Below are 27583 nucleotides of genomic sequence, written 5' to 3'. Positions count from 1 at the left end.
AATACTGAGTTAACATCTTTTGGCCACTATCACTCTTTTTCATTTGAGCCTTTATACACACACCAGGTATTACTAGGTTTATTTAGGTACATATTAAATTGTGAACATGAGTTACAGAACACCATCAGTTATCCTTCACTGCTCTATCATTTTGGGAGTTCTGGCCTTCCTAATTGTATCTCTTTTTTGATAGCTTATATTGTCAAGACAAAGGTAATACTTTTTCCTCATGGCTGTGCATTTTTAATGGGATGTATAGATAAAGATGCAGTGTTGTTTCAATACTGATAGTCAATGAGGCAACGAACTCAGCATTTTATATTCAAAGTGGAAATGCATTCTAAAGGTAGATGCAATTGGTCCTCTGAATGTAAAATTTTGACTCAAATACCCATTAGCATTAACTCAATCCTTAAGGAGTTATTTTTCACTGTGTTAAATACATATACCTAAAATTCTTGAAGTCAAGTGAAAGTCAATGGGACTTGAATGCCTCACTCTCTGGAAGTCCAAGCCCTGGACTGCAGAGTATATAGTGCTAACAAATTCCAACTAACAACACCAAACTAGTACATACTCTATTGGCCAGGATTCAGTTTATGTCTGGGTTGAGTTTTACAAAAAGCAAGCCTACTTACCACTGAATTTCTAAGTTTTTCAGGTAAAGGATCTTTGACTTCAGACAGAGGATCCTCTGGGTTTTTGTCTTCAGAATTAGGAAAAAATTTTGATTGTACTAAAGAGCTAAAAAGATGCAAAGCAAGAATTCACTGTGATAAATACATTGCTTTGGGTGGGTTTAGAAGAGGTAACAAAATCAGAGGCCTATTACAAATCAATAGAACATAAGCAGTCCCAATCTGCTATCTTTTGTGGCTCAATTTACTTAAAGGAGTTTAGAAATCTCAATTGGTATATAAAGGTAAGCCTGTTTGCCGCATCTCTCTTTTACGGAAAGAAAAAGCTCAATAAAATCTGTTCAGATTTTCCACCCCGCAAGTAGTCTCTGTTGGTCCAAATACAAAATAGGCAACCAAGGACTCTAGTACTAACTAAAGCTCTAACAGACCAACCCACACTCCTTTAATTTGTAGGGCCATACTGACCAAGTAGCCAAACTCTTAGTAGATGCTACTAGTAATAAAGCTTGATATAGCCACATCTGGAAGCTTTCCAAAGTATTTTTATGGCCTCTTTACCAGTATCTAAGTGGCTCACCACTTTTCCTGTATTTATTCTTGCAACACCTCTATAAGGTAGGTAAGTACAATTATCCCTATTGCATACATAGGGAACTCAGACAGAGATTAATTGATTTGCCCAATGTCACAAAGGAAGTTGTGGCAGCATAAGGAACTGTACCTGGGTTTTGAGAGTTCCCAGCCAGCAGCCTAACTACCAGACCACCATTCGTCCCTCCCTTTTGTTTTCCACAGGGTTGGGCCAACATCAGTTTCAGCGGTACTACTGGGTTTCTATTAATGGTCAAAATGGATCTCCTTTGAGAGTTGCCTTGAGGACAGATGTACAGTCAGTAACTTACAAAAGTACAGAAGGGTCACTACTTTGTCTGCTGAGATGATAGGATATCGCTACTAACAAGCCACAGAATATTGAGAAGAGGACTGGAATATGCTGGCCATCCCAAGAATCCTGGGGACAGAAGAATTAAATTTTAACAGAAAGACAAGAATATATAAAATCAATATCACAAATCAGAAAACTTAAAAAAGTAATAAGAAAAAGGAAAGATGAAAAAAGTCATATGCTTTTAAAAATAAAGGTATTTTGTTAAAATGTTAACCTATACTTTTTGTAAGTTAAAGCCTTTAATCAGTTTGAACTTTCTCCTGTTCAGGTCAATGGAAAACTCCTATTAACCTTAATGATCATGTCCTAAGAGTGCTACAGTCTGATCAAGCATAAAGTTAGAATGCCCATGTTAATACACTTTATTTGTATAATTAGTGCTTATTTAATAAATCTCTACATATTCGCTTCTAATTTGCCTATAACCATGTTATGCAAGTGGCGAATACCATACGAATACTACAATAAACTGTTTTCAACTTTCCCTTGCGGTACTTATTGACACGCCGGGACTGGGTCTTCTTGGAGTCGGGTTGCTTGGGAATGCAGCCCAAAACTGGTGGTAAACTCCATCTCAGGCTGTAATAAATTGGTGTGCCTGTTTACTATGCTGCATCACTTGGGTTCAAAAGTAATTCACAAGGAATCCTCATTTTGGTTTTAGAAGACTACAATAGTTTTATTATTTGCTGTTTATTTTACAAGTACCACACAGCCATACTTAATTTACCCATGTAATTAAATGTTCAACAGTTTTAATGTTCTGTACATACCATTTACCACACACCCCATGATCATAATCCTTAAAAAATTATTTAAATTGCAGTTCCATTCTGAAAATTGACTATGTAAAAAACTGTCACCCTCTTACTCAATAGAACTAATCCTTTTGTAATGTTTGCTGACTTTAGATGAAAAAATATTTACTCTTACTCCTACTATGCTGGATCTGCAGGGATCAGATTGATTTAACAACGTTTTGTTCTATCTTGTATATCAACTGATTTGTTTACTACGATCTAATCAGTTACACTCCTGCAAAGATACTGAAAACTATTGCGGATCTATAGGTTCACCGAAGGCACAAATTGGCTAGTAAATCTTTCCATCATCACAAGTAATAAAAGAAGCAAGGTTGACTCTCAAAGCCCAGGTTGATCCTGCAGGACCTACACAGTTAGAAAAAGTCATTTTACTTGTAAACTGAGCACATTTGACCTAGAAATCATGACACACTACGCACAAACATGGAAGTCAGTGTCATATTTTTTGTTGCTTTTCAGAGTAAAACTGTACCTTGAGCAAGTATACATTTTTCTTTGTTCCCTTGTGCTTGTCAGCTGCCTCTCAATCCCTCTCCCATAAACAGATATTCACCACTTCAGCAGAGCAAACTATTCCCTGCTTTCTTTTCAAAATTAGCATTACTGTAAAAATGTTTTATTTCTAATTTGCATCATTGGGAGTGAGTTTTCAAATTCAACCTTTTGGATGAATCAGGAAAAACATGAATGCATGAAAACAATGCAAGAAGTTGACCAGTTCCTATGTGCCCCTCACAAGAACCAGTGCAGAAAATAAATTTAAGGGAGATGGGGAGAGCTTCGCTGAACACAAGTGCGTATTAGATAGTTACATGATCTTATGAAATTAAAGATGGCATATGGCATCCAAAAATATGGCAAAGTAAGAGTAAAACGTTACCAAATCAGAATGGTAACACTTTACACACACTTTTCACAAATGTAAATAAGTAGACAAAAGTGAAAGGCACTGGAGAATCAAATCCTAAATATTTATTTATATACTATCAATGTACTGCTTACCTTCAGGGCGCCATAACACAATCCATACAATAATGCTACTGCCACAATACTACAGATGAAACTGTAAAGAGCTGCAAGCAGGCTTGTAGTGGCTGGAAGTAAAAGTGGGGTGGGGAAAAGGATCAGCTGCACAAACTTGAAAACGTAAGACTTTTTAAAGTGGACTGAACAAAAAACTACAAAAATTGCAACAATTTTTTGCTTCAATACCTGCTCAGATGTTAGAAAAATTCTACCAATTCCTACGTCGCAAATACCATCTCTCTCTCCTCTACAAGTTATTTTTCTAACTGAGCAGGATTTACATGTTTTTTTTTTTTTTTTACCATTTATTCAACAGCACTGCCTTGGGAATAGTCAACTATTGCTGCAACAAAAGCAGTAGATGAAAGCTGACACTATGTTAGACCTATGTGATCAATCTTCTCAATTCTCAGCAATAAACCAGAGAATATTTTCCCTTTTATAAACAAAATATAAATTTATAAGCTGGAGGCAATTTGACACTCGATACTCTTATGGAAGGTTAAATTCAGAGCCCCGCATAGTTGATAGCACTATTAACTTATATAATCTGTTCTCATTTTGGTTTTTGTTGATGAATATTTCTTGCAAAAAATGTTTTTGAAACACATCACTGAAAAGTTAAAGTGAGCAGCTAGTAATGAACACATGTCTTGGGATAAGGAGATTAGGTAACACAATAGGTGAGCTTGGTAATGAAGTGATGAGAGATGTTTTCAAATCTTAGTGAAAGTGCAAGTCAACACTGCATCAGGAGCACTGCACGACTGAAAGTGACTGCTCAGAAATCTGAGAATCACAGAATCATAAAAGGATGCTGCAGGAAAGGTATTAATTTAAATGTATACCTAATATTTAAACTGTGCCGATGAAGCCTCACAGATACAGGTACACTGAAGATGTTTGCATCCTCACCACAACTAAAATTAGTCAAAGAAACGTATTGGGCTCAGTGCTGCTCTTTTGTATTCCCTGGCCCTGAGGAGTGTACAGTATGCATAACTTATCTGAGATGAAAAGAAAAGAGCTCTTAGCAGTGCTCAACAGTTACATCGCTAGCTAATTAAGCCGCTATGTTGATGGATTTAAAACCAAGTTTGGCCCTGGTCAGATTGGAGAGAGGCTGTGGATAAGAGTAGGGAAACTTTAGGATGGATAAGTGAGGGAGAAGCAGTAAGCAATCCTTAAGTAATGCAGAGAACAACAAGGAGATGGGAAGGGAATAGGGAGTTCTCAATACAGTTACACTTTCACCTGCCTTGAAGTGCGAACTGCAAGCGCTTTGATAAACGGGTTATAAAGATGTCACAGTTCTACATATCTTGGGCATTCATGATCTGCCTTTTTACCATCGTATCTAGATACCAAATACAACAATTGAAGGAATATTTTTCTGTGACTGGACCATTTTTCTGCCCCCCACCCAAGTACAAGTCTCTTACTGGATTTACATTTGATAGGTTTTTAAAAGGGAAGTGAAGAGTTTTCTCCTTTTCTGCACTGCCCCAGAATTGAATTTTCTACCAGTAAGTTATTTTGCAACTTTTTGAAACAATAAGCTCTGACAATAAGCTCTCTTACTGTAAAAGCACACTTGAGGGACTATTTTACTTATACTTACACTGTGAAAGGAATTGCTCTTTGTTACAGAACTGTGCTATGTAAATGAGTATCGGTTCTTTTCACTGACTTCAGTGGGTTCTGTATTTTAAGCCCAGACCTAGAAATCATGTTACTAAATAGACTTTTAAATTACATTATTAATTTGATTTGAAAAATGGTAGCAGCTGCCTGGTCTATTTAATACTTCCCTCTATCTTTGACATAAAAGCTGCACTCACCATTGCCACCAAAGACATGAATATCCAGCTGTTCACAGAGGTACATCACAAATGTATTCACCTGAGGCAGAAGACCAATGAAGAATACTATAGGGAAACACAGCGTAAATACTACGGAAAAGAAAGGTGAAAAAAGTGAGTATGGAAAATCTGATATATTGCAATACTCTTCATAGTTTCTTTAAGCTCTGTGATATAGTCAAACAAGATACAATCCAACATTGCTATGGCTATACTATAGGGACCTTCTAACAGTTTCCAATTGTATTAGACTTCACTTTAACATCCACCTCCAACTTAGATTAGTCACGACTTTCCAACATTCAGAGGGATAAGTACATCTTTGCTGACTCCCAATTTAATCACCAGTGAAATCTGTGTGAGCCAGTCTAACATGACTGGACTTTTATATCACAACCTTTTCATTTTCACATAGTAAAGATCAAGGAAGAGGGTCTTCAGGTATAAAGTCTTGTAAATTTGTCACTCACAAGAATGAAGGCTCTCATGCCTCTCATCAGATCACTTTAACTCCAGGGGGGAAATTCTGGCCCCATTTAACTCAACAGGGCCAAAATTTCACCCTTGCTTTTATTGTGCTACCATAGGTTTGTTTAACAATCAGAAGAACCTCACTGCAACTGATAAATAAGTTTACAAATCGAAGAAGAGAGGACTTTTGTTTCTTTAATTCTAGCTTCCCTCCATCCGTCTCCTCCCCTCCGCCCCCCAAGATGGAGGGCAACCATTCGATTGGACATTACACATAGGTTATATATGCTTTTCCACCACAATAGAGACATCTTAAGCTCCTTCTCTCTCATCTTAGTTCAGACTACCTGTATCGAACTGTTGTAGCACTGTTCTCAGACAGACATTTGGAGTGGATTTAGACTATCTATGAATCAGGTCCACATGTCCCACTTGGTGGCCAAATGATAACAGATGTCTTAGTTGAGCTCTCATTAGTCTAATGCCAGCACATGGCAATGATGCCAATCAACTCTGAGGTTTGTCTTGCCCTGCGTCTGTGTTCTCTGGCAGACAGGTTTTACTTCTCCAGGAGTGAACGAATTCTGGTTCAGATCTGTGCTCTTTGCTTCTCCTTAGCGGTTTAAGTTTGCCACCAATGTACAGTTCTTTGTGGAATGCAAAACATTTTGTGAAACAGTGCCCTCAGTGTTACTAGCTGCTTTGAAAGCACTTTATCTGAAATAAATTACTGTTAATTGTTCAGAAAGAAGAAGAATTTAGGGGTGATGCACTGATCACTGGGTTTTATGAGCACAGTTATCAACACAAGTATAAATTGCATGGATTGAGACAAGCCTACCTGAGCAGAATACTGGAAGGAAAGGATTAAGGGGGGGGGGGAGAGAGTTAAAGTACATTGAAAGCTATCTCAAAGATGGACAGAGCCTAAAGAAAATACCATTGCCAATCATGTTGACCAATACTGTCTCATTGTTTACTTGTACTCCCCAGTCTGTCCATAGCCATCTGCTGCCTCTTGTCTTATAGAGTGTAAGCTCCTCAGGGCAGGGATCATATTTTGTTCCACATTTGTACAGTGTTTAGCACAATAGGGTCCTGTTACATGACTAGGGCTCCTACACCCTACAGTAATACAAATACAAATTATAAACACACTCCCACCAACGGTGATACTTATTTTAAATTCCTAGCTGTTTGAGAGAGGAAAATTTTCACACTCTAAAGCTCTGTTATGGACACCAGAAAGCCTAAAGCTGCTCTCTCAAATGAAAGGAGAGTGAACTGGGGTCAGAATGTAGTGCTGCAATAGTCTGACACAGAGATCTGGACCTGAGATTTAGATGATAAAAGCCTAAAATGCCTCCACTGTAGTGGAATAGCCAACTCTAACCCATGGTTAATATAATATCCCGGTTATTGGATGTTCATGTACAAAAAAATAACTCACCTATAACTAAGTCCCTGGCAGACAACAGCAGCAACGGGTTGGTGAAAACCATTCCATACAACCTGAACCTTGTTGTAGATGTATTTCTGCTACCATAATCCAACAACCATATGAGAGCGCAACACAAACAGAAATAAACAGGCCGACTATAGGCTATGATACGATTATGACCCTGAAAATTATAGAAGATTTGTTTCATTACTGAACAGAAATGTGCTCTTCACATTTATAATAATAAATTCACATAACCACAAATTTTAATTTTTGTCCATCCTTTTCTCCAAAAGCCCTCTCCCATAGTTTGTCAATATCTCTCAAAGAATATTTTATGACAGTACATCAAGGAGTTTTTTTAATCTGTCTTATATTGGTGTAAAGACAAGGACACTTATGGCTCTAATGTTCAATGCCTTTCTAGATGAACAGATTTTCCTTTATTCTCCATCAGGTTTTTAAACAACGTTCCTTACTGAGATATTAAAAACAACAGGACTATACTCCAAGTGTTCTTGTAAACAAAACTGAAAAAATGTGTTTGTTTTTATTAGATGTAAACCTCAAACTAAGAAACATTTTGTATTTATTGGTCAGATTTTGCTACTGCTAAAAAGCCACACTGTTAGATATGTAATAAAAAATACAGTAACTACAACCTACAATACTATACATAGCTTCCTTAAGAGGACTGATACAGTTTCTCACCTCTGGCTTAGGTCACAAGTAAAATAAACTTCTGTCACACCAATCTAATACATGCATAATAAAATTTCCCACTGAGTCTTCCACAGTAACAATCTGAACTCTTTCCATTTTCAAAAGTGCTTTATAACTAGTCCTCATAATACACCTGAGAGTTAAATAGTCACGATTTTAGAGACTGAAAAACTACAGCAAAGAGGTTTTGACTTGCCCAACCCACAGAAAGCCATAATTGGAATTAAATACTCAAATTCCCAATCCTGTACAACAATAGAAGTCTCTCATCCCAAAGATGGCACTTCTCCCCAAATGCAGAGGACTCAGGCAAAGAGAGTTAATCCTCAATGGTGGAAGTGCTGCACCCACTAGGGCACTGAAATGGCATACGCATTGACTTACATGTCGAGGGGAAGAAGAATCTGGTTGAACACTCTGAAAGTAAAATGGAAAGAGAGGAACATTATTTTGGGGCCTGCTATCTTTAGAGCAGTATTTCAGGTGGTAACCCTGAATCAAGGTAAGAGTCCAGGATTATTATACAGATAAGATTCCAGGAGTGTCACTCCATCTGTGTATCATTGTGAAACCTAGAATGTCTGTTGAACCAAAAAGAAAAGGAGTACTTGTGGCACCTTAGAGACTAACCAATTTATTTGAGCATGAGCTTTCGTGAGCTACAGCTCACTTCATCGGATGCATACCGTGGAAACTGCAGCAGACATTATATACACACACACAGAGATCATGAAACAATACCTCCTCCCACCCCACTGTCCTGCTGGTAATAGCTTATCTAAAGTGATCATCAAGTTGGGCCATTTCCAGCACAATAGCCCATCCAAAGTGACAACTCTCTTCACAATGTGCATGATAATCAAGGTGGGCCATTTCCAGCACAAATCCAGGTTTTCTCACCCCCCCATCCCCATACACACACAAACTCACTCTCCTGCTGGTAATAGCTCATCGCGAGTGGTCACTTTGGATGAGCTATTACCAGCAGGAGAGTGAGTTTGTGTGTGTATGGGGATGGGGGGGTGAGAAAACCTGGATTTGTGCTGGAAATGGCCCACCTTGATTATCATGCACATTGTGAAGAGAGTTGTCACTTTGGATGGGCTATTGTGCTGGAAATGGCCCAACTTGATGATCACTTTAGATAAGCTATTACCAGCAGGACAGTGGGGTGGGAGGAGGTATTGTTTCATGATCTCTGTGTGTGTATATAATGTCTGCTGCAGTTTCCACGGTATGCATCCGATGAAGTGAGCTGTAGCTCACGAAAGCTCATGCTCAAATAAATTGGTTAGTCTCTAAGGTGCCACAAGTACTCCTTTTCTTTTTGCGAATACAGACTAACACGGCTGTTACTCTGAAACCTGTTGAACCAAAGTAAAGCAATGGAAACAGTTTCAAGCATGGTTGAGAGCTCTTTTGGTTCAGAATATCACCAGCTGCAATCATTCTGGGTTTCACGGTCTGTTACTATCCAGTTTTTAAGTTCTCGGCCATTTTAACTTTATGAACAACATCTGAGAGACAGCAAGGCACATGTCTATGCCATGCCAAGAGTCCTCAACTATTGTGATAGAGGAAACCCCAACCATTACCCTGACTCTACAGCGAATCTGCATGCAACAATTTCATTGGTTGTATGAGAGAGACTATATAGATCATAGAATATCAGGGTTGGAAGGGACCTCAGGAGGTCATCTAATCCAACCCCCTGCTCGAAACAGGACCAATCCCCAACTAAATCATCCCAGCCAGGGCTTTATCAAGCCTGACTTTGAAAACCTCTAAGGAAGGAGATTCCACCACCTCCCTAGGTAACCCATTCTAGCACTTCACCACCCTCCTAGTGAAAATTTTTTTTCCTAACATCCAACCTAAACCTCCCCCACTGCAACTTGAGACCATTACTCCTTGTTCTGTCATCTAGTACCACTGAGAACAGTCTAGATCCATCCTCTTTGGAACCCCCCTTCAGGTAGTTGAAAGCAGCCATCAAATCCCCCCTCATTATTCTCTTCTGCAGACAAAACAATCCCAATTCCCTTGTAAGTCATGTGCTCCAGCCCCCAAGCATTTTTGTTACCCTCCGCCGGACTCATTCCAATTTATTCACATCCTTCTTGTAGCGTGGGGCCCAAAACTGGACACAGTACTCCAGATGAGGCCTCACCAATGTCGAATAGAGAGGAACGATCTTGTCCCTTAATCTGCTGGCAATGCCCCTACTTTACAGCCCAAAATGCCGTTCGCCTTCTTGGCAACAAGGGCACAATGTTGACTCATCCAGCTTCTCATCCACTGTAATCCCTAGGTCCTTTTCTGCAGAACTGCAGCCTAGCCATTCGGTCCCTTGTCTGTAGCAATGCATGGGATTCTTCTGTCCTAAGTGTTGTCCTTGTTGAACCTCATCAGATTTCTTTTGGCCCAATCCTCTAATTTGTCTAGGGCCCTCCATATCCTATCCCTACCCTTCAGCGTATCTACCACTCCTTCCAGTTAAGTGTCATCTGCAAACTTGCTGAGGGTGCAGTCCACGCCACCCTCCAGATCATTAATGAAGAAGATATTGAACAAAACCGGCCCAAGGACCGACCCTTGGGGCACTCCACTTGATACCGGCTGCCAACTAGACATGGAGCCATTGATCACTACCCGTTGAGCCCGACAATCTAGCCAGCTTTCTATCAACCTTACAGTCCATACCTCCTTAACTTGCTGGCAAGAATACTGTGGGAGACTGTCAAAAGCTTTGCTAAAGTCAAGGAACACCACATCCACCGCTTTCCCCTCATCCACAAAGCCAGTTATCTCGTCATAGAAGGCAATTAGGTTAGTTAGGCATGACTTGCCCTTGGTGAATCCATGCTGACTGTTCCTGATCACTTTCCTCTAAGTGCTTCAAAATTGATTCCTTGAGGACCTGCTCCATGATTTTTCCAGGGACTGTGGTGAGGCTGACTGTCCTGTAGTTCCCCAGATCCTCCTCCTTCTCTTTTAAAGATGGGCACTACATTAGCTTTCTTCCAGTCTTCCGGAACCTCCCCCGATTGCCATGAGTTTTCAAAGATAATGGCCAATGGCTCTGCAATCACATCCACCAACTCCTTTAGCAACCTTGGATGCAGTGCTATGGACTTGTGCTTGTCCAGCTTTTCTAAATAGTCCCAAACCCCTTTTCTCCAGAGAGGGCTGGTCACCTCCTCTCCATGCTGTGCTGCCCAGTGCAGCAGTCTGGGAGCTGACTGTGTTCGCGAAGACAGAGGCAAAAAAAGCAATGAGTACATGAGCTTTTTCCACATTCTCTGTCACTAGGTTGCATCCCTCATTCAGTAAGGGGCCCACGCTTTCCTTGGCTTTCTTCTTGTTGCTAACAAACCTAAAGAAACCCTTTTTGTTACTCTTAACATCTCTTGCTAGCTGCAACTCCAAGTGTGATTTGGCCTTCCTGATTTCACTCCTGCATGCCCGAGCAATATTTTTATACTCCTCCCTGGTCATTTGCCCAATCTTCCACTTCTTGTAAGCTTCTTTTTTGTGTGTAAGATCAGCAAGGATTTCACTGTTAAGCCAAGCTAGTCGCCTGCCATATTTACTATTCTTTCTACACATCGGGATGGTTTGTTCCTGCAACCTTAATAAGGATTCTTTAAAATACAGCCAGCTCTCTTGGACTCCTTTCCCCCCATGTTATTCTCCCAGGGGACCTTGTCCATCAGTTCCCTGAAGGAGTCAAAGTCTGCTTTTCTGAAGCCCAGGGTCCGTATTCTGCTGCTCTCCTTTGTTCATTTTGTCAGGATCCTGAACTCTACCATCTTATGGTCAATGCCTCCCAGGTTCCCATCCACTTTTGCTTCCCCTACTAATTCTTCCCAGTTTGTGAACAGCAGTCAAGAAGAGCTCTGGGTTACTTGGCCCAAGTGTACATCTGAGACATAGCATGTGGCTTTCAGCTACTAGAAATCTAACCTTTGTAAATATTCACTAGATACCTTATGAAATTTAAAACCCATGCTGGGGACCTGACAGAAATTCCAACACTAACTAATCTGACACTGAGTAACATTTTACTTTGGAAATTTAACTTTGACAAGCTTCTTCTCTGCGCGTATTTTCAGTAAGGACTAGAGTGCAAAAACAGTTAACTTCTTACAGCAAGCAATTTTTGACTCATGAGTAGACAGTTAAATAGAGATTGGGAATCTGGAAGATTAATTTTTACTAGTCTCATATCACAACATAGATTATCTTTAAGTTTTATAGAAGAAATTCTCATGCTAGAGGAGATCCAAATTACTTCTGACCCATTCTTCTTTTCTCAAACTCCCTTTCCTTCTCAGAATGTAAGCAATCTTTTAATCAACTGTATTTTGAAATGACCTTCTTGGCAATTTGACATCTGGTGAAATGCCAGGATATAAAGTAGAAAAAGGAATATCTACATGTATTTTTGGAGGGAAATCCTTTTATTTAAATAATAAATTACAATAAAAAAAAGAGTCCATTCAATGTTCTGATCTTCCTTGCCAATCTTTTAAAAATACACCGACAGACTCATCAGATCAAATCAACAAATAAAACAACTGACATCTCCACATAATCCCCAAACCACCAATACCCAACTCTACCGACACTCATATCTTGAACAGGCCAGGGAGAAAGGATGGGCCCTTGCCATGTGTCTACATGGCTAACACACTCAGGCCATACCAGATCAGAAGGAAGCAAATTCCAAAGGTCCAGGGCCCTAACAGAACACATTACCAATCACTCCCTTTTTTATAGCAATGGGGTTTCAATTCAGTTGTTTCCCCTGATTATACCTGTGGTAGTATATCATGGGCAGAGAGGTTTAGGTTTTTATTGTTCCTTTTTTAACAAATATACACAAGACTACTCCAGTGACCTTGTGTGGCCTTATTCCAAACTTTAGCAGAAGCCAAAATTTTTGTTTTACAAACTTTTATACAGTTCTCTTTCCAAAGTTCTTGGTAGCCTAAGTACTCAACCTTCACAGACCTTTGAACAAGAAAGTTTGTTGCACAAGTCCTCAGTTTATTTCTATTGTTCAAAACTGTAATTAAAAATGAAGATAAAAAAACTAAGGTACCTTGAGTAGTGAGTACTGACAACTGGCTATTACCAGGCAAAACTGAAAGATCCAGATATCCTTGAAAAAGCCCTCTATAAGGAGTACAGAACCCAGGAAAGCAACTAAAATAGCTAGGATGACAGCTAGCACATTTTCAAGGATCTCACGATTCCTGTAGGGGCAAAAAAGAAAAAGAGAGTAATATAAAAAAGCTGGATAGGTTTAGAAGAGATTAGCAGAGAACAGCTAGCACAAAGCCTAGCAAATAAGCTATGCTGCTGGTAGCAAAATGGGCCTGAACTCTTGCATAGTACATATTAGCAAACTGTAATACATGTCTGTTAGCAAAGCTTAGGCAGAAACTACCATGAGTTCAGTGATTGAGATAAATGGGAATGGAGGCAGGAGCAGGGAGGGGGACGATAACTGCCATCCCAGCAGCCTTTTGATGTACGCATGGTGCCTTTTGAAGCATATTTACAATTGACAAAAGGAGGTGTACAACACAAATTTTCATAAGGGGCTGGAGGGAGAGCTTGGCCTCACCCAGAAGCAGCAGCTCCTGTCCCACACGACTGGGCACCTTGCGCTTTGCTAAGTACACCACGTTGCAATGCCACTCACTCAAATTTGGCCCAGCTAAACCTAAATGGCACTCCGACCCTGTGTACTAGGTTGCAACACCCAGGATGAAGAACGAGGCCTAGGCCCCGTGGCCCAGGGCCGCCACTGCTGGGTAAGTGCAGGGCTGGCTTGCTCTCCAGCCCACCACTAAATGACCCATTACCCATTCCCTTCCCTCCTCCACCCCCCATTTACCACCCACTGCATGTGTTCAATGAAGGTTGAAGACACTCAGCATCTTGAAAAATTGGGCCTTTAAGAAGCAGCTTTGATGACCTCAGAAAGTAGTTAAATGCTCAGCTAGATGAAGAATGGTAGCCTCTAACATGGGCCTGTCTCAGAGTTCCATAAAGGATGCTCAAGAGCCTATCACCACATTAGGGAAGGCAAGAAAAAAATACTTTAGCCATCTTATTTATATGCAACAGGGTTATTTATTTAACAGGAGTGTGTAATGCAACAGTTGAAATTACTCTCGCACTCAGTGGCACTAAGCCACTCAATTCAGACTAAGCAAACTACAGTGTAGTGGTGACTAGCAGAAATAATAGGTGTTTACAGAGTTATTGCACAGACAATAACTGAGGAAAATTTAAAATTACTGTTTAAACTTCAATACACTGAACATGGCCAAAAGGAATTCGTGCTCACTTCAACAGGTGACACCAAATAAGATTTAGCTGTTTCTGCCTATAAGATGACACTCTGGGATTGCGGTCACCTCTTGAATCATACTTGCATTATCTCAGTTTGTAACCATCATTTGGAGTGGTTTCGAAGCTAACATCTTGCACCAAGCCAATTATCTGGCTTTACAGCCAAGTGTGCAACAGCAGTCCTTCTCTTTCTGTTTTTAAATAGTTCCTAGAGAAGTCAATAACTTGTTTCCACACAAGGTATCTTATATTTGAATCAACAATTTGGAATTTATACTAATGGGGGTTAGAGGAGAAAATAGAGGTTAGCTTTCATAATATTAGTGCAATTAAATTTGTTCGATTTCTTTTTTCAGTGCTCGATAAATTTATATGGCTTGCCCAGGATACATCCATTTGTACTATGTGGTATATTATTCACAATTTAGTTATAATTCTAAATCTTTGCTCCTTTGAGCTGTAATCTGGTAGTACATGAGGATCTCACCTATCAAATAAAGCCAAGAGAGTTAGCCTATCAAAATTAATACCAATCCACAGCTTGGGTAGGATCCAAAAGCGATAGTATTGTTTAACTTTCTGGGCTGCTTCCTCTTGTGATTGCATACGGTCCTGAAGGTCAGGGCTTAGGTCAATGTCTTGGTGCTCCAGCAGATCTGTATCTATAGTTAACAGCCTGTTCAACCTGATCTGAGGAAGAGAAAGCTAAAAGAAAATAAGTATTAAGAGTACTTTCAAGTTATAATTACACTTTCTACTAACTACATCTTTGAAGATTAAGAAGTTTTGGTTTTGAAATACTATTTACTAGTTACCACTTATTTTCTCTGTCCACAGACAGACATGTGAGTGGCACTCTTATTTTTGCAGCGTGCAAGTGTCTGCTAAATTAATTATTCTATTTAGAGTGGAAACTCTAAATCTGAAGAGAGGTGAACTAATGAGGCAAGCAAAAGTAATACTTGCCACAGATAGAGACTAATTCTGATTTTAGATAAGTGGCTATATATTGACATCTCATGTAGTCAGCTATGCAGCATGCAAACCCATGCTCAACTCGGTAGTTGATTTTGTGAGGCAAAGCAACATACTCGTGTTTCAATGATCAGACTTATGCCCAGAGTATTTAATATACACTTAAGTTTTAAACAATAAGGTTTGCTCTCACTAGCAAAGCATTATTCATGATTGGCCATGCTTTCCTATCTCTTCCTTCCCCTGCCATTTAATGTTAGGATTCTTCCCCGAAACCTCAGTAACACCAAAGAACACACAAAACTATTGATACCTCAAGATACATGACTGAAGAGTGAGAAACAGTGTTACAAAAGTATGTAGTAGAAACCCTAATGCCCAACCAAGTGTGTAAATACTGTGAAAAGGCCAAGCGACATTTTAAAGAGGTCCCATTTACTCTTTATGTATAATGCTGTAGAGGTTGGAAAAATTATTTTAATATGGAGTTGTAGCTGGCATTTAATTGAAGCTCTTTTTTTTTTTTTTTTTTAAATTAGACCGAGACATTGTCAATTTGAACAAAAAAAATTACACCTGCCCAAAAATTGTGTACCTATATAATTACATCTAAGATTATTGTAAACAAAATAAATAGGTTCTACTTTTCATTTTGGTTACTTTGTACATTCAACAGTTATGTGTGTATAGTCAGTTTCAGAGTTCTCCTATAGTGGCCTTTTTTTTTTTTTTAAAGAGGAATTTTCAGAATTCAGAACATATAATTTAAAATGGAGTCCTAGTAGAAACTTGAATTTTTTTTCATATTAGTTTTTTAAAAGTTGACAGGTGTCTTTTTAAAGCAATGTCACTACAAAAGATGTGTCACATCTTAATGATCCATTAAGCTAACTAGAGACTTAAAGTGTCAATTTGTATTCATAAGGTTTGAGTTTTTCTGAATTTCCTGAATTTGCACAGTTACTAGAAAGGGGAACAGAGGATGGGGCAGCATACACAGCTAGTACCCATCAACCAGTGGGAGCTCACCCTTGAAAGGAAGCTTCCACAGGAAGCCACAGTGTTTCCAAAATACATCAGGATTGAGCTGTGGAGATCACATAACCCCGGACAGGACCAGAAACAAGCTTATTACTGCTCTGCACTGTTCTGCACCAAAATTCCACCCTCCCTCTATTTTTGGTTATTTAAGTGATTTAACAAGTTTCATCATTCAACCGTAAGTTGTGTGAATCATCAGAATGATGATTATTTGAGGATTGAATGGTATGGGAATGGTAGAACGCTGAAGGAAGTACACAGGTATGTTTGGAGTTGACAGTAATATCAGAGATGTGTGTGTCACAGGAACACTGAGAACTACAGAATTTTTTGCACCGATACTGTATGTTCAGTGATTTTGTGTGGGCCTTTGGCTTTACTTAAGTGTCTCACTTCACATGTTCTAACCTTTGAGCATTAGATCCTGGTGGCAGGGTGTATACCTTTATAGGAAAGTCATGATTGGTTCTGGGGACTGCAGCATAGAAATTCACACCTCCTGTGTCCTACAGATCTTAGAGGTGCACAGGAATAGGGCTCTACCAGAGTACATGTATCAATCTTTAGGCCAGCTTTATGACATTTGTCAGAAGAACCCCTAATTCCAACATCTTTTATGATCAAATTATACAAATTAAAGATCATATTGTAGTCTTAGTTCAATTTTAAAAGGTGTAAATTACTCATATAGTTGTGCTTGTAGATGAATTTAGCTTTAAAATTTGCATGTATATATGTCTGAAGGCACTGCAATACTGAATATGAGCTTCTTTCCCAGTCAAAAAAGTTGCTTTTTTAAAAGCTGGTACAACAAGGTATGGTGGATCAGTGCTCTAAAAAATGTGCATGCAAATAGGCAAAAGGTTGCTTTATCATACAAACAATTTAAAAAAAACTTACTAGATCATGTGGATAAAAGCGAACTGAGGTAGAACTTGATACATGAGAATCCGTGTCGCTACAGGAACAGAGAAAATACTTTAAATTAATATTATATTTGACTTCAACAAGCCACTCCAGTGTATTAAAACGCCTGAAGTTTTACTACCCCCCACAATGCAAGACCAAACTTTTAGCATAAGCACCTTCACTCATTTTTGTAATTTCTTAGACTTCACACTAACATATTTTAAACAAATAAGTATTTGAGTTTTAAGATGCTTCTTACATGTAAACCAAGACGATGGACAACAAATCTTACCCATATATTGAATGGCAAAGAGCTCATGTGTGACTGTATCTGCTACAACCACAATAATAAAGATGCTCTCTTCTTCCTCATTTCTGCCATCTAAATTATACCTTGCCACAGATCCCTGGATTGGCTAGCAGTTGTTGTCACAGAAGGAATCATCTCATTTCCTGTTGCCTGAGTGAACCCTTTTTTAAACTTGTTAGCCCTCAAAAGATGAGCACTAGACATCCCTTAATGAAAATCTGAGTATGTCTCCTTTGGGCTCCCAAGGTAAGAGAATCTGGTGGACTTCTGCTCCTACCTCCTTCTCTCTCTCCCATTTCTCCTGCACTTCAACATTGTTGCTGATTGTTATATAGTTAGGGTAAAACTAAGCAACTTAAGAGTCTAACCTTCATTGAAAGTCACTTCTATAAAAACTAAAACACTTTTGAAAATGTAACATAGGCATTTTTTAAAATATTACCCTCAATCTCTAGTCAGAAGTTCAAACAAACAAAGTTATCTCGCCATTTGCACTCATTTTAGGCCAGATTGTTTTTAATGGATTCTGATATCAAACCCTTGCTTCTCACAGCAACGTTAAATTTATAGCAAGAACTTGGACAATTAATTTCACATAAATATAGTATGCAAGGATTATGTCAGAACTACACCAATTTTAAAAACACACTTCCTTTATTCCCTCTCCCTCAGATACAAGGTATCTTAATTTTGCATTTTATCAAAATTCAGAGGGTGTTTTAACAGAGTAAGCAGAAGTGTGGCTATCCAGATTTTTTTCTAGTTTGTGCCTGCTCCATCATCTGCTGTTTCTGACCATCGGACTGTGCTCCTCATTGTAAGAGTAAACGATGTGAAATAAGTTGTAGTCTTTAGTTTAAAATGAAGACTGAGTCATTCTGCAGGACTTTTTCAGTTAATTTTAAAGCCTACACCCAAAAGCCATAGACAAGTTACGCTTTAGATTGGAAAACATGGAAAAGCACTCGTGCAAAAAAGCCGGCTGAAAAAGTTGTACTGGCAGTGAGAAGAACTAACCAAAGGCCAATTTAGTTAAGGATTTTTGTGGATTTTGGGGTTTGCAGTTGACTGCAAGTTCAGGCCAATGAGATTCCACTGCTCTGGCAAGTGATGGCCAATATAGCTAGTTGTGCACTCCCTGCAGACTAATGGTAGGAAGGAAAAAACACAACACCTCCTGCACCCTCCCTTTGGATTTAATAGCATTCTGAACTGGACTGGGTCATTTATAATTGGGCCATAATGTTGTTGTTCCTCCAAGTGCCCAATTATTCATTACTCCACAAGCCTCACCTATCTGCACTTGTTCACCAGCCTCCATTACTTCAGTTCAGTGGGGCTGTCCTACATTCGTAGGATGTAGAATCAGTTTTCGTTTTGCTTTTTGTAAAACTGCAAAATTCAGTAATTACTATAAGTACAGAATGAAGCTTCTAGTGTATGTGTTCCTGCACAGAGCCGCTGGCGCAAAAAACAAACAAACAGTGAAAGCAACTCTGGACAATTCACCCCATAAATCTATAGTCAGAAGACTTATTCGACACTATGCCAATGCATTCAGTGTATGGAGATTTTGGTGCAGCTAGGAGATAAGTGTTTGAAGTCTCCCAAAGCTAGACTAATTTTACCTCTCAAAATTACAATTACCCACAGAAATGAGAAAGTTGAAAGTTAATACCTCAATTAGATTGGGTCAGTTCATACTGCTCTTGGGTGCGAATCCCACTGCTTACTCTACAGCTGTGCAGAGCCCTCTTAGCAAGACCACTGCTGTTAAAACGTACAATGCATAAGGGCAAGATCTGGCAGGCCCACGCAAGGAATACACAAGTTTGTGTCAAAGGTCAGCTCCATAGGAGGTCCCTGTGTACTGTTGCACAGCAGGGATTTGGAATGTTCTGTTGATCCATGATCCATGGCTACATGGATCCAACAGTTGTTCTCCTATGGGCGCAAGTGGTGGAGTTTACTTCAATCCTGCGGGTGGAGTAGTAGGCCCAGAGCAATTCAGCTGCACTTAAGTGGCGTTTTGGAGGACAAAGAACCCTTTATAGCACCAGGAAAACTTCCCAGTGCACAGCCTGCTTTTCAGGCTATGTTGGCAGGCCAAATGTTTGACTTCAGGAACGTTACATTTCTCTACACTGTTTCAGACCATCTGCACACTCAAGAACACAGTATTATCGATTTACGTTTGCTTCACAATTGGAAGTTTATTTTGCAGCCCTAACTGCTAAATTTTAATCTATGATCATATGCTCTGCAGAAACTGATAGTAAGTTCCGCAAGGGAAAAAATCATTTTCTACAGACTATATGGAAGTGCATTTGTTAATCCTTGAGTGAACATATTTACTATTATTTGGAATAGCCATTTTCCAAGGTATTGGTCACCTTAATGCTGTTTTCTGCTAAACTTGTTCAGATTTCACAATAGTAAAGAGAGACACAGGATTACATTTTTTATACTTCAAGGTCTTCTATAACTGAAATTAAATGCTTGTAACTATACTGCAGATAAGATAAGAAGCCTTCTGACTGGCCTTCACACACACCAGATGTTGGATGATCTTCTTGCAGCTGGCTCAAAGTTCACAAGTGACATGTCACAGCCTCCCGTCTCGTACAGTGTAGAACTAAACTTACCTATTAAAGAAAAGGTCAAGAGAGATCAAATATTCAATACTGCTTCATCGCAGCAGTGCGGATTTCTAAAGAGTAACATTTTAATGGATTGCTATAAATGTAGATCTCAAAACAAATAAGTCATCACATAAAATGTGACTAGCATCATGGATTAACAAAACATCAGGAAGAGGTAGCAAAAGCTTAGTTTGCTTAGCATTCTCCTCTAATACCAAAGTGATGTCACTCATGTCAATTAACATGATATATTTTAGACACAACTGCAATTCATTATCAACTATGCTTGTCAGGAAAATAAACAATATTGGAGATACAGGGAAACAACAGTGAATTAACCCAACAGAAACACAGTGGTAGCCTTTCAGTGAATATATAGACAAGCTACTTGAAATGGCAAATTGCATTTGTGGGGTTTCATAGAAGACACACTACTGTACGCTTTGAGCCATGTGGCTGTTACAACAGTCTACTCTATCATCCACCATTAGCAATTGGCAACCAGGACATTTAACTAAGGTAGAAATCCCACATGTGGCAAAATTAAGAGGCTTTTAAAGCCAGGTTTCTGCTTGAAAATAAAATTCTATAGAGAGCATAAGTGTTTTGTCAGTTATACTCGTGTCCGTGCTTGTCTTTGGAGAGGAGAAAAGAACTGCAAGTAGAGAGATCTAGGATCAAGCATTTAACAGGGTTTGGAGAATGAAGGCATTATTGGGACCTAAAGAAACACCATTAATTTGATGTTTTTACTTTGGCTAAACCAACATCTATTTCAACAATGATAAGAGAGAGCGCACGAGCCTGTTCCTAAATCTAAGAACTAAAGAAGAAAACAGTCAGAAATGAAAATCAAGCCCAAACAGTAAACTGCCTGATCCATAAGATATTTATCCTTACTGTGCCCTTCTCTCCCCAAAAACCTGGAAGCTTGCCCATAAGTCCAGATTCACGATATTTCAGCCCAAAGGTTAGAAAATGAATTCTAAAAAGTCTTTTAATGGAAAACGTTCTGCTATCAGCTTTATCTTGTCTAGAATAAATATGATCTCTTGCAATCTCTCATTGAGATACTGTAGTTTTAGAGCTATTAAATCAAAATCAACACTGTAAACTTTAGTTTGTAGGTCCTACATTTTTTAATTTGATACGAAAAATATTTTTCTGCTCCCCTATATTTAAAAGCTGTAGTATGCAGTCCCAAGAACACCACCTAACATGATCAGACCCTCACTTTCCTCCTCTCTGTACATACACCTGACTGCTCATAATTCTTGTAGAGTCTTGGAGGCAGGTACATCTGAGCTCCCCCTAGAGAAGTATATGAGGGTGAAGAGATAGGAAACGCAACTGACAGCCAACAGAAACAGTGTAACTAATGCAAAGTGCTTTTAAATGCACAAAATAAGTAGAAAATATTCGCATAAAAATAAAAACTTCCCACTGAGTTAGAGACTAAGTGCTACTTATAACAGTAGTAGTTATAAAAGAGTAAGGGAAAAGGAACTTGGAGCAACCTGGCCACTTGTAAATTAAACCAAAAGGAAAAAGGCTGTTTTGGCCCGACATTTATACATGTTATAAATTACATACAATGTGCACTAAATTTGGCTAAAGGAAAGCTTGTCCACTATATCTAATTATACTTGCTATGGATTATAGTAGATAGCGGACACTGTAGATATTTGAATTAATGCTTCAAATGTCAGTGTCTTTTTGTAAGTTTAAGATCTCGGTTAGGCTCTCCAGGTAAGTGTCCATGGTTTGCCAAAACAAACAATTGTGTTACTGAAGTAAAGTTTAATTTTACCAAATGCCCCATACATCTTCTCTATCACCTCTGATTTATCCCATTTATATAATTAAGTTTCACAATTACAGCTGTAGAAAGATTTTAGTAGTTGAAGCGAACTTCAAGGTCAGATCACACGCTTCATATTCTGGCCAGGACAATATTATTTATGACTCATCAAAAAAATCACATTTCAACACATGAACAAATTATCTTTAAAAGAAACAGGTAAATCAGCTAGGGGTATTCCCAATTCTTGAAGCTCTTGCACAACTGAGCTAACAGCCTGTTATGGGAAGACAACAGAGGCAATCCAGTTAATGCAATCAGAATTGAGTATTCACCAAAAATACCCTCTCAATCTGTTGGATTTAAATTTTGTTGAACTAAATCATCTGTGCGCCATTAAGGACTAGTCTACTTTGGTCATCGAAGAAAGTTTATTATCTTAAAAGATTATACTATTACATCAACATTGTCTCAGAAGAGTTTGCAGCTGTGGAAGTTCTAACATACACTTTCTTCATTCCAACGCCTCTTTGAAGCTATCAAAATCCAGATCTGCAAATGCAGAATATGTCAGGCTCTTAAAGGCCATGGTGAGATAAAATATTCCATGTAAGTAGAAATATGACAAATAATTGCAGCAAAAGGCAAAACTCTCAAAATGTAAGATTTCTTATTTCCATTTGAATGAATGCACTTTTACCAAGATATTTGTCATGCTTCACACTTTTGCTTTAAAAAAAAAAATTCACTTTTCCTAGTGAAAGTTAGCTCATTTGTGTGAAAAACATGGCTCTAAGATTCAAATTTTGGCATCTTCTTGATAAAACATAGTTGTCCTTTTCTAAAGGGAAAGAAAGTGATGTTCTATTAACATATTAAGTAACCCAAAGCAGGAAAGACTAATAAAAGATTGTTTTTTGGGGGTGAAGTTAAGTTTTGGGTGTCCTACAGTCTTCATGAATTGCTAAAATGTCATTTAGCTAGATATCATATGCTCAGAAAACCAAGGACTAGGGCAGCATGGAATATTGTAGACAGACTTTCAGCTCAAGTGTGAGATCCTTGAGTGCAGTGTAGAAATGACCAGATGAGGAAGTAGTCACAAAAGTTCCTCCCCCAAGTTCTAGTCAAAAGATGCCAATGTACACACATCTAATTCTGTATTTTTAATTATGGAAGACTATAGATAGATATTGAATGTTTACCTACTAAGAATCTATCCCTCTCCATCCTCTTGCCACAGGCAACTTTGAAAATAAAAGTTAAGATTTTTTCAAATCTCATGTTACTTTTAACTAGTTTGAGTACAAAACATCTATACAATTTCAGAACAGTCATTTATCATGTTGCAATTTTCTAAGGCACAGCAGAAGTGATATTGCTTACTCTTGGGAATAAAGAGATAAAAAACTGCTTCAGTTTTAAGTGTTCAGATTCTCAATATACATTTTTATTAAGTTATAATTGTTTTAAGAATTGTGATTTGAGAAAGGAGACTAAACAACAAATTTCAGCTGTGCAGCAGATCACCCAAACTTATCCTGCAGGCACAGAAATACAGGCAGTAATATGGTTGGCCACCAGATGGCATCTCCCCACACAACTCCTTAGTTACTGTTTGATAGAAATCTTAGTAACCTTTTAGGCAAAGGAAGAAAACTCTGGTTATAAATGTATTCAGATTAAAAATACTTCCAGAGGTTAGGTCAACCTATTTAGAGAAGCTCTGGATATTGGCATATAACCAACACAGTGCTACTCAAGCACCAAAATACAGATTACATTTTTGAACTGAGATGGCAAAAGGAAAAGATGAATGTGGGCATTTGCTACAAGGATCAGAGAATACTATGTGCCCAAAGACAGAGAGGTGGCGGCTCTAGAATGAGAAGCGTAGAGATCCATGGGATCCTGTCTGAGCTGGCCTTCAGCAGCTACGAGGCGCAAGAAAGGCAGAATCAGCAGCTCAGATAGCTGAAACCAGAAATACTTAACTTGCATAAAACATGCTTAGAATATAAGTGTTCTAAAGTATTTGCCTGACAAATTACTTCCAGAACGCACTTCACGTTTCCAATTGGCTAAAGATCAGTTTGCCTTTGTCTAGCCTCCTAGGGTCTAGTTCTGAAAGATGCTGAAAGCCTTGATGAAGCAATCTGGCCAGCTTAGCACGTGGTGAAGTCTACATTAACATTAGAATGAATTAGAAAATGTTAGAAAGAATTCGCTAACACCATATCTTTAAATCCTAGTCAAGACAAACCCACTCAAGTCAACAGAAGTTGAGGATATTCACCGCTATGCAAAATTTCCTCTCCTTTTAAGATGCAATTTAACTGACCTCACATGTTCAGCTTTGGGGTAAAGTCCATATAATTATGTTTTTGGAACTCGAGTGGTTTTTGTTTTTTGTTTTTGTTTTTTTAATATAAAGGTAAGAGTTTATGAAAATAGTAGCCCAAAAATCGAGAGCAACCTGACAAACTACCAAAAGGGAGATTTCCCAAAGGTACAAATGAAAACTAAGCGCCTACTACTTGTGCCTTTAAAAATCCCCCTCCTCCACCCACTCATTTGTTTTTTTATTTTGCATGTTTGAGAACTGATTCAGATTCAAGCTTCAAGCATTTATACTGGCAAGTGATTCAAGTAACGCTGAGAGACAGTATTGTAATTTGTGATCATCTATTGGACCTTTCCAAGGATCAAAATTCTGAGAAAAATCAATAAATTAAAACCTTGCAATAAACTTGAGAGGTAATCATCACCGCCACTTTAGAGAGAAGGAAAAAGGGGTGAAGTGATTTGCCCACGGTCACAGAAGTCTGTGACACAGCTTAGAATAAAACCTAGGGCTCCGAACCCCTAGATCTGTGCTATAACCACAAGATCAATCATATTACACTTTTTAAAATGAAGGATACAGCTGTCTGAAGTTCACAAGAATGGTTTACAGGCATCTCTCTTCCTAGGTCCAGAAATCAAGCACTTGTTCAAGTAAGTTAGCACTCTTCATTTTTAAACTGCCCCACAAACATTAACATCCACACCCCTTTGTGACAAAGGACTTCACAAAATTTACCCGACACCTACTTGCCCTCGGACTTAACTTACTAATCACAGTGAAAAGTATCTGTGCTGCCAGGCCATGCTCCAAAAACCAACATGCTGAAGTGTATTTTTTCCCTTTCATGGGCTCACACCAAATTAAAAGCTGTGTACAGTACATCAGGACAGTCTGTTTTCAGAACATTTTGCTTTTCCTTCCTAACACTGTCTTCCACGCTATATTTTGCTCTCTGCCTCTCCCTCCCCCTCAAAATCTTTGATACTTTCTTTCTGAAGTAACAGTATAATCTATACAAGCCCCCAAACTCCCACAGAATATTAGACATCTAATAACGTGAAGGCTGTATCTACAACTACTACTAAAGCTAACTTTGGAAGTACTGGAAGTACTGAAGATATTGCTCACCACTATCCATCCATCAAGTGCAATGCCCAGTTGAGGAGCCACACTTGTGCCTCCAGCTACTAGGAAAGGAAAGAATGCTGGGATTCTCATCAGGGGTGCTGTGCCTGGACCTTGCTCAAATATGTTATCTGGTGTGTTGCATTCAATTTGGAAATGGCTTGTACATCTGAAGTGCTTCACTCACTACCACCACTGGCTGCTAAAAGTGTGGTTACATTAGTCAACAATGTAACACTGCAAAAAAGCAAACATCATTTTGGGATGTATTAGTTGGAGTGTTGTAAGCAAGAAATGAGAAGTAATTCTTCTGCTCTACTCCGCGCTGATTAAGCCTCAACTGGAGTACTGTGTCCAGTTCTGGGTGCCACATTTCAGGAACGATGTGGACAAATTAGAGAAAGTCCAGAGAAGAGCAACAAAAAAAAATTAAAAGTCTAGAAAACATGACCTAAGAGGGAAGATTGAAAAAATTGGGTTTGTTTAGTCTGGAGAAGAGAAGACTGAGGGGGGACATGATAACAATTGTCAGTACGTAAAAGGTAGTCATAAGGCAGAGGGAGAAAAACTGTTCTCCATTGCTTCTTGTCGTATCTTCAAGTTAAGGTCTTAAATTGCAGCAAGGGCAGTTTAGGCTGGATATAAGGAAAAAACTTTCTGTCAGGGTGGTTAAACAACCGCCTAGGGAGGTTGTGGAGCCTCCATCATTAGAGATTTTTAAAAGCAGGTGAGACAAACACCTGTCAAGGCTGGTCTAGATAATACTTAGTCCTGCCATGAGTGCAGGGGACTGGACTAGATGACCTGTTGACATCCCCTCCAGTCCTATGATTAAGGCTAAGATTATATCGCGGCGGTCACAGAATCCACCACTTCTGTAACCTCAGTGATATTTTCTGTGTCAGCCCCAGGACAGTGAGGCTGGAGCTGTCAGGAGACCCCGGCAGCTCCAAGCCACCATTCCCGGGCAGACCCCTGTGCTCTAGCCGCCATGCTAGCAGGCACTGGACCACGCCCCCCTTTCTTTACCCTCCCGCAGCAGGGCTCGAGCTTAGCCACATTTTGTCAGTTATTTTTTAGTAAAAGTTAGAGACAGGTCATGGGCTTCCTTGAATTTTTGCCCATTGCCCATGACCTGTCCCTGACTTTTACTAAAAATAACCATGACAAAACCTTAGCCTTATGATTATCCATTACTTTACCTTTCTTTCAGCTTCCTGGCTACTACAATAGAGGTGGCCTTTACTACTACTCCTTTCCCTCAACTTTCTGGTTGCTGCCAAGCAGGAAGTGTCTGCTACTGTAACTCTTTTCCCCATCCTCTATTTTTGAGTCCTTTTCCTGTTAGGATGGCTTCAGTGACTTCCCAAGCACCAATAGGTGAAACTGATTTTACTACCTGGGGGTTCTGCTTAGCAGCAGTGAAAGCGGATAATAATCAGATTAGTTTTCACACCGTCGTAACTTGGAAAAACTTAACAATAGTAACAGCAGACTCTGTTTACAAACTTAAGACAGCACAGCATTTCTACATACTGTTCAAGTTCGGAAGGTTCTCTTTGCAAGTGCAAGGGCTGGATTTATTTATTTATTTATTTTAAAACAGGAATGCTTAGATCTTGCGTAAATTGATGGCACTCACCTAGGAAAACTTCCTATGTGACACATGCAAGCAGACTTTTCAAGCTCTGATTTTAGAGACAGAAAACTTAGCATGAGTTGAAGACTGACCAATACTAGGAGGAAATCAGTATCAGAGTTGGGCATTTTAATTGAAGAGTTTCTGGTTCTAGTCTTATAACCCTCAATATTAACATCCCAATACTTTAATACTGTATTTACTTAGATTGCTAAAAAGGATGGTGAGATTAAGATTTGATCAAAATAAAGTCTATTACAATGTACTTGGATATAACTCAGGGAAGAGAATACCGAATTGAGAACATAGGACTTATTTAACTAAAGAAATTCGACCAAAAGACTGTCCTCAAACTAAGTTGCCAGTTGGAAACACATTATGAAATATAAGGAGCTAAATTAATACTATATAAAAACCTCCCAGGTTGCAAGAACAGATTTTCAGAACAACATGGCACTCAGTCTGGGAAGCTCTTTTAGACAGGGGAG

At 39.0% G+C, this 27583-nt stretch overlaps 1 protein-coding gene across 3 annotated transcripts in view; it reads right to left on the bottom strand.

Annotated features, from left to right (window-relative positions):
* Positions 1-27583, bottom strand: part of PCNX1 (pecanex 1) — a 126371-nt gene that overhangs the window by 42503 nt on the left and 56285 nt on the right. For all 3 annotated transcript variants that reach the window (XM_084631695.1, XM_084631696.1, XM_084631697.1), the window contains 10 exons: positions 20096-20186; positions 17223-17280; positions 14794-15011; positions 13045-13198; positions 8322-8354; positions 7224-7395; positions 5282-5392; positions 3417-3508; positions 1544-1653; positions 639-744 (listed from right to left, as the gene is read on the bottom strand). In XM_084631695.1, the coding sequence (XP_084487821.1) occupies positions 639-744; positions 1544-1653; positions 3417-3508; positions 5282-5392; positions 7224-7395; positions 8322-8354; positions 13045-13198; positions 14794-15011; positions 17223-17280; positions 20096-20186 (1145 nt within the window). The remainder of the gene's footprint in view (positions 1-638; positions 745-1543; positions 1654-3416; positions 3509-5281; positions 5393-7223; positions 7396-8321; positions 8355-13044; positions 13199-14793; positions 15012-17222; positions 17281-20095; positions 20187-27583) is intronic.

This window comes from Lepidochelys olivacea (genome assembly GCF_965140295.1).
Source record: "Lepidochelys olivacea isolate rLepOli2 genome assembly, chromosome: 6".
NCBI classification, from domain to species: domain Eukaryota; kingdom Metazoa; phylum Chordata; order Testudines; family Cheloniidae; genus Lepidochelys; species Lepidochelys olivacea.
Note: the sequence above shows the minus strand (reverse complement) of the source record. Positions and strands in the feature narration are given on the sequence as shown.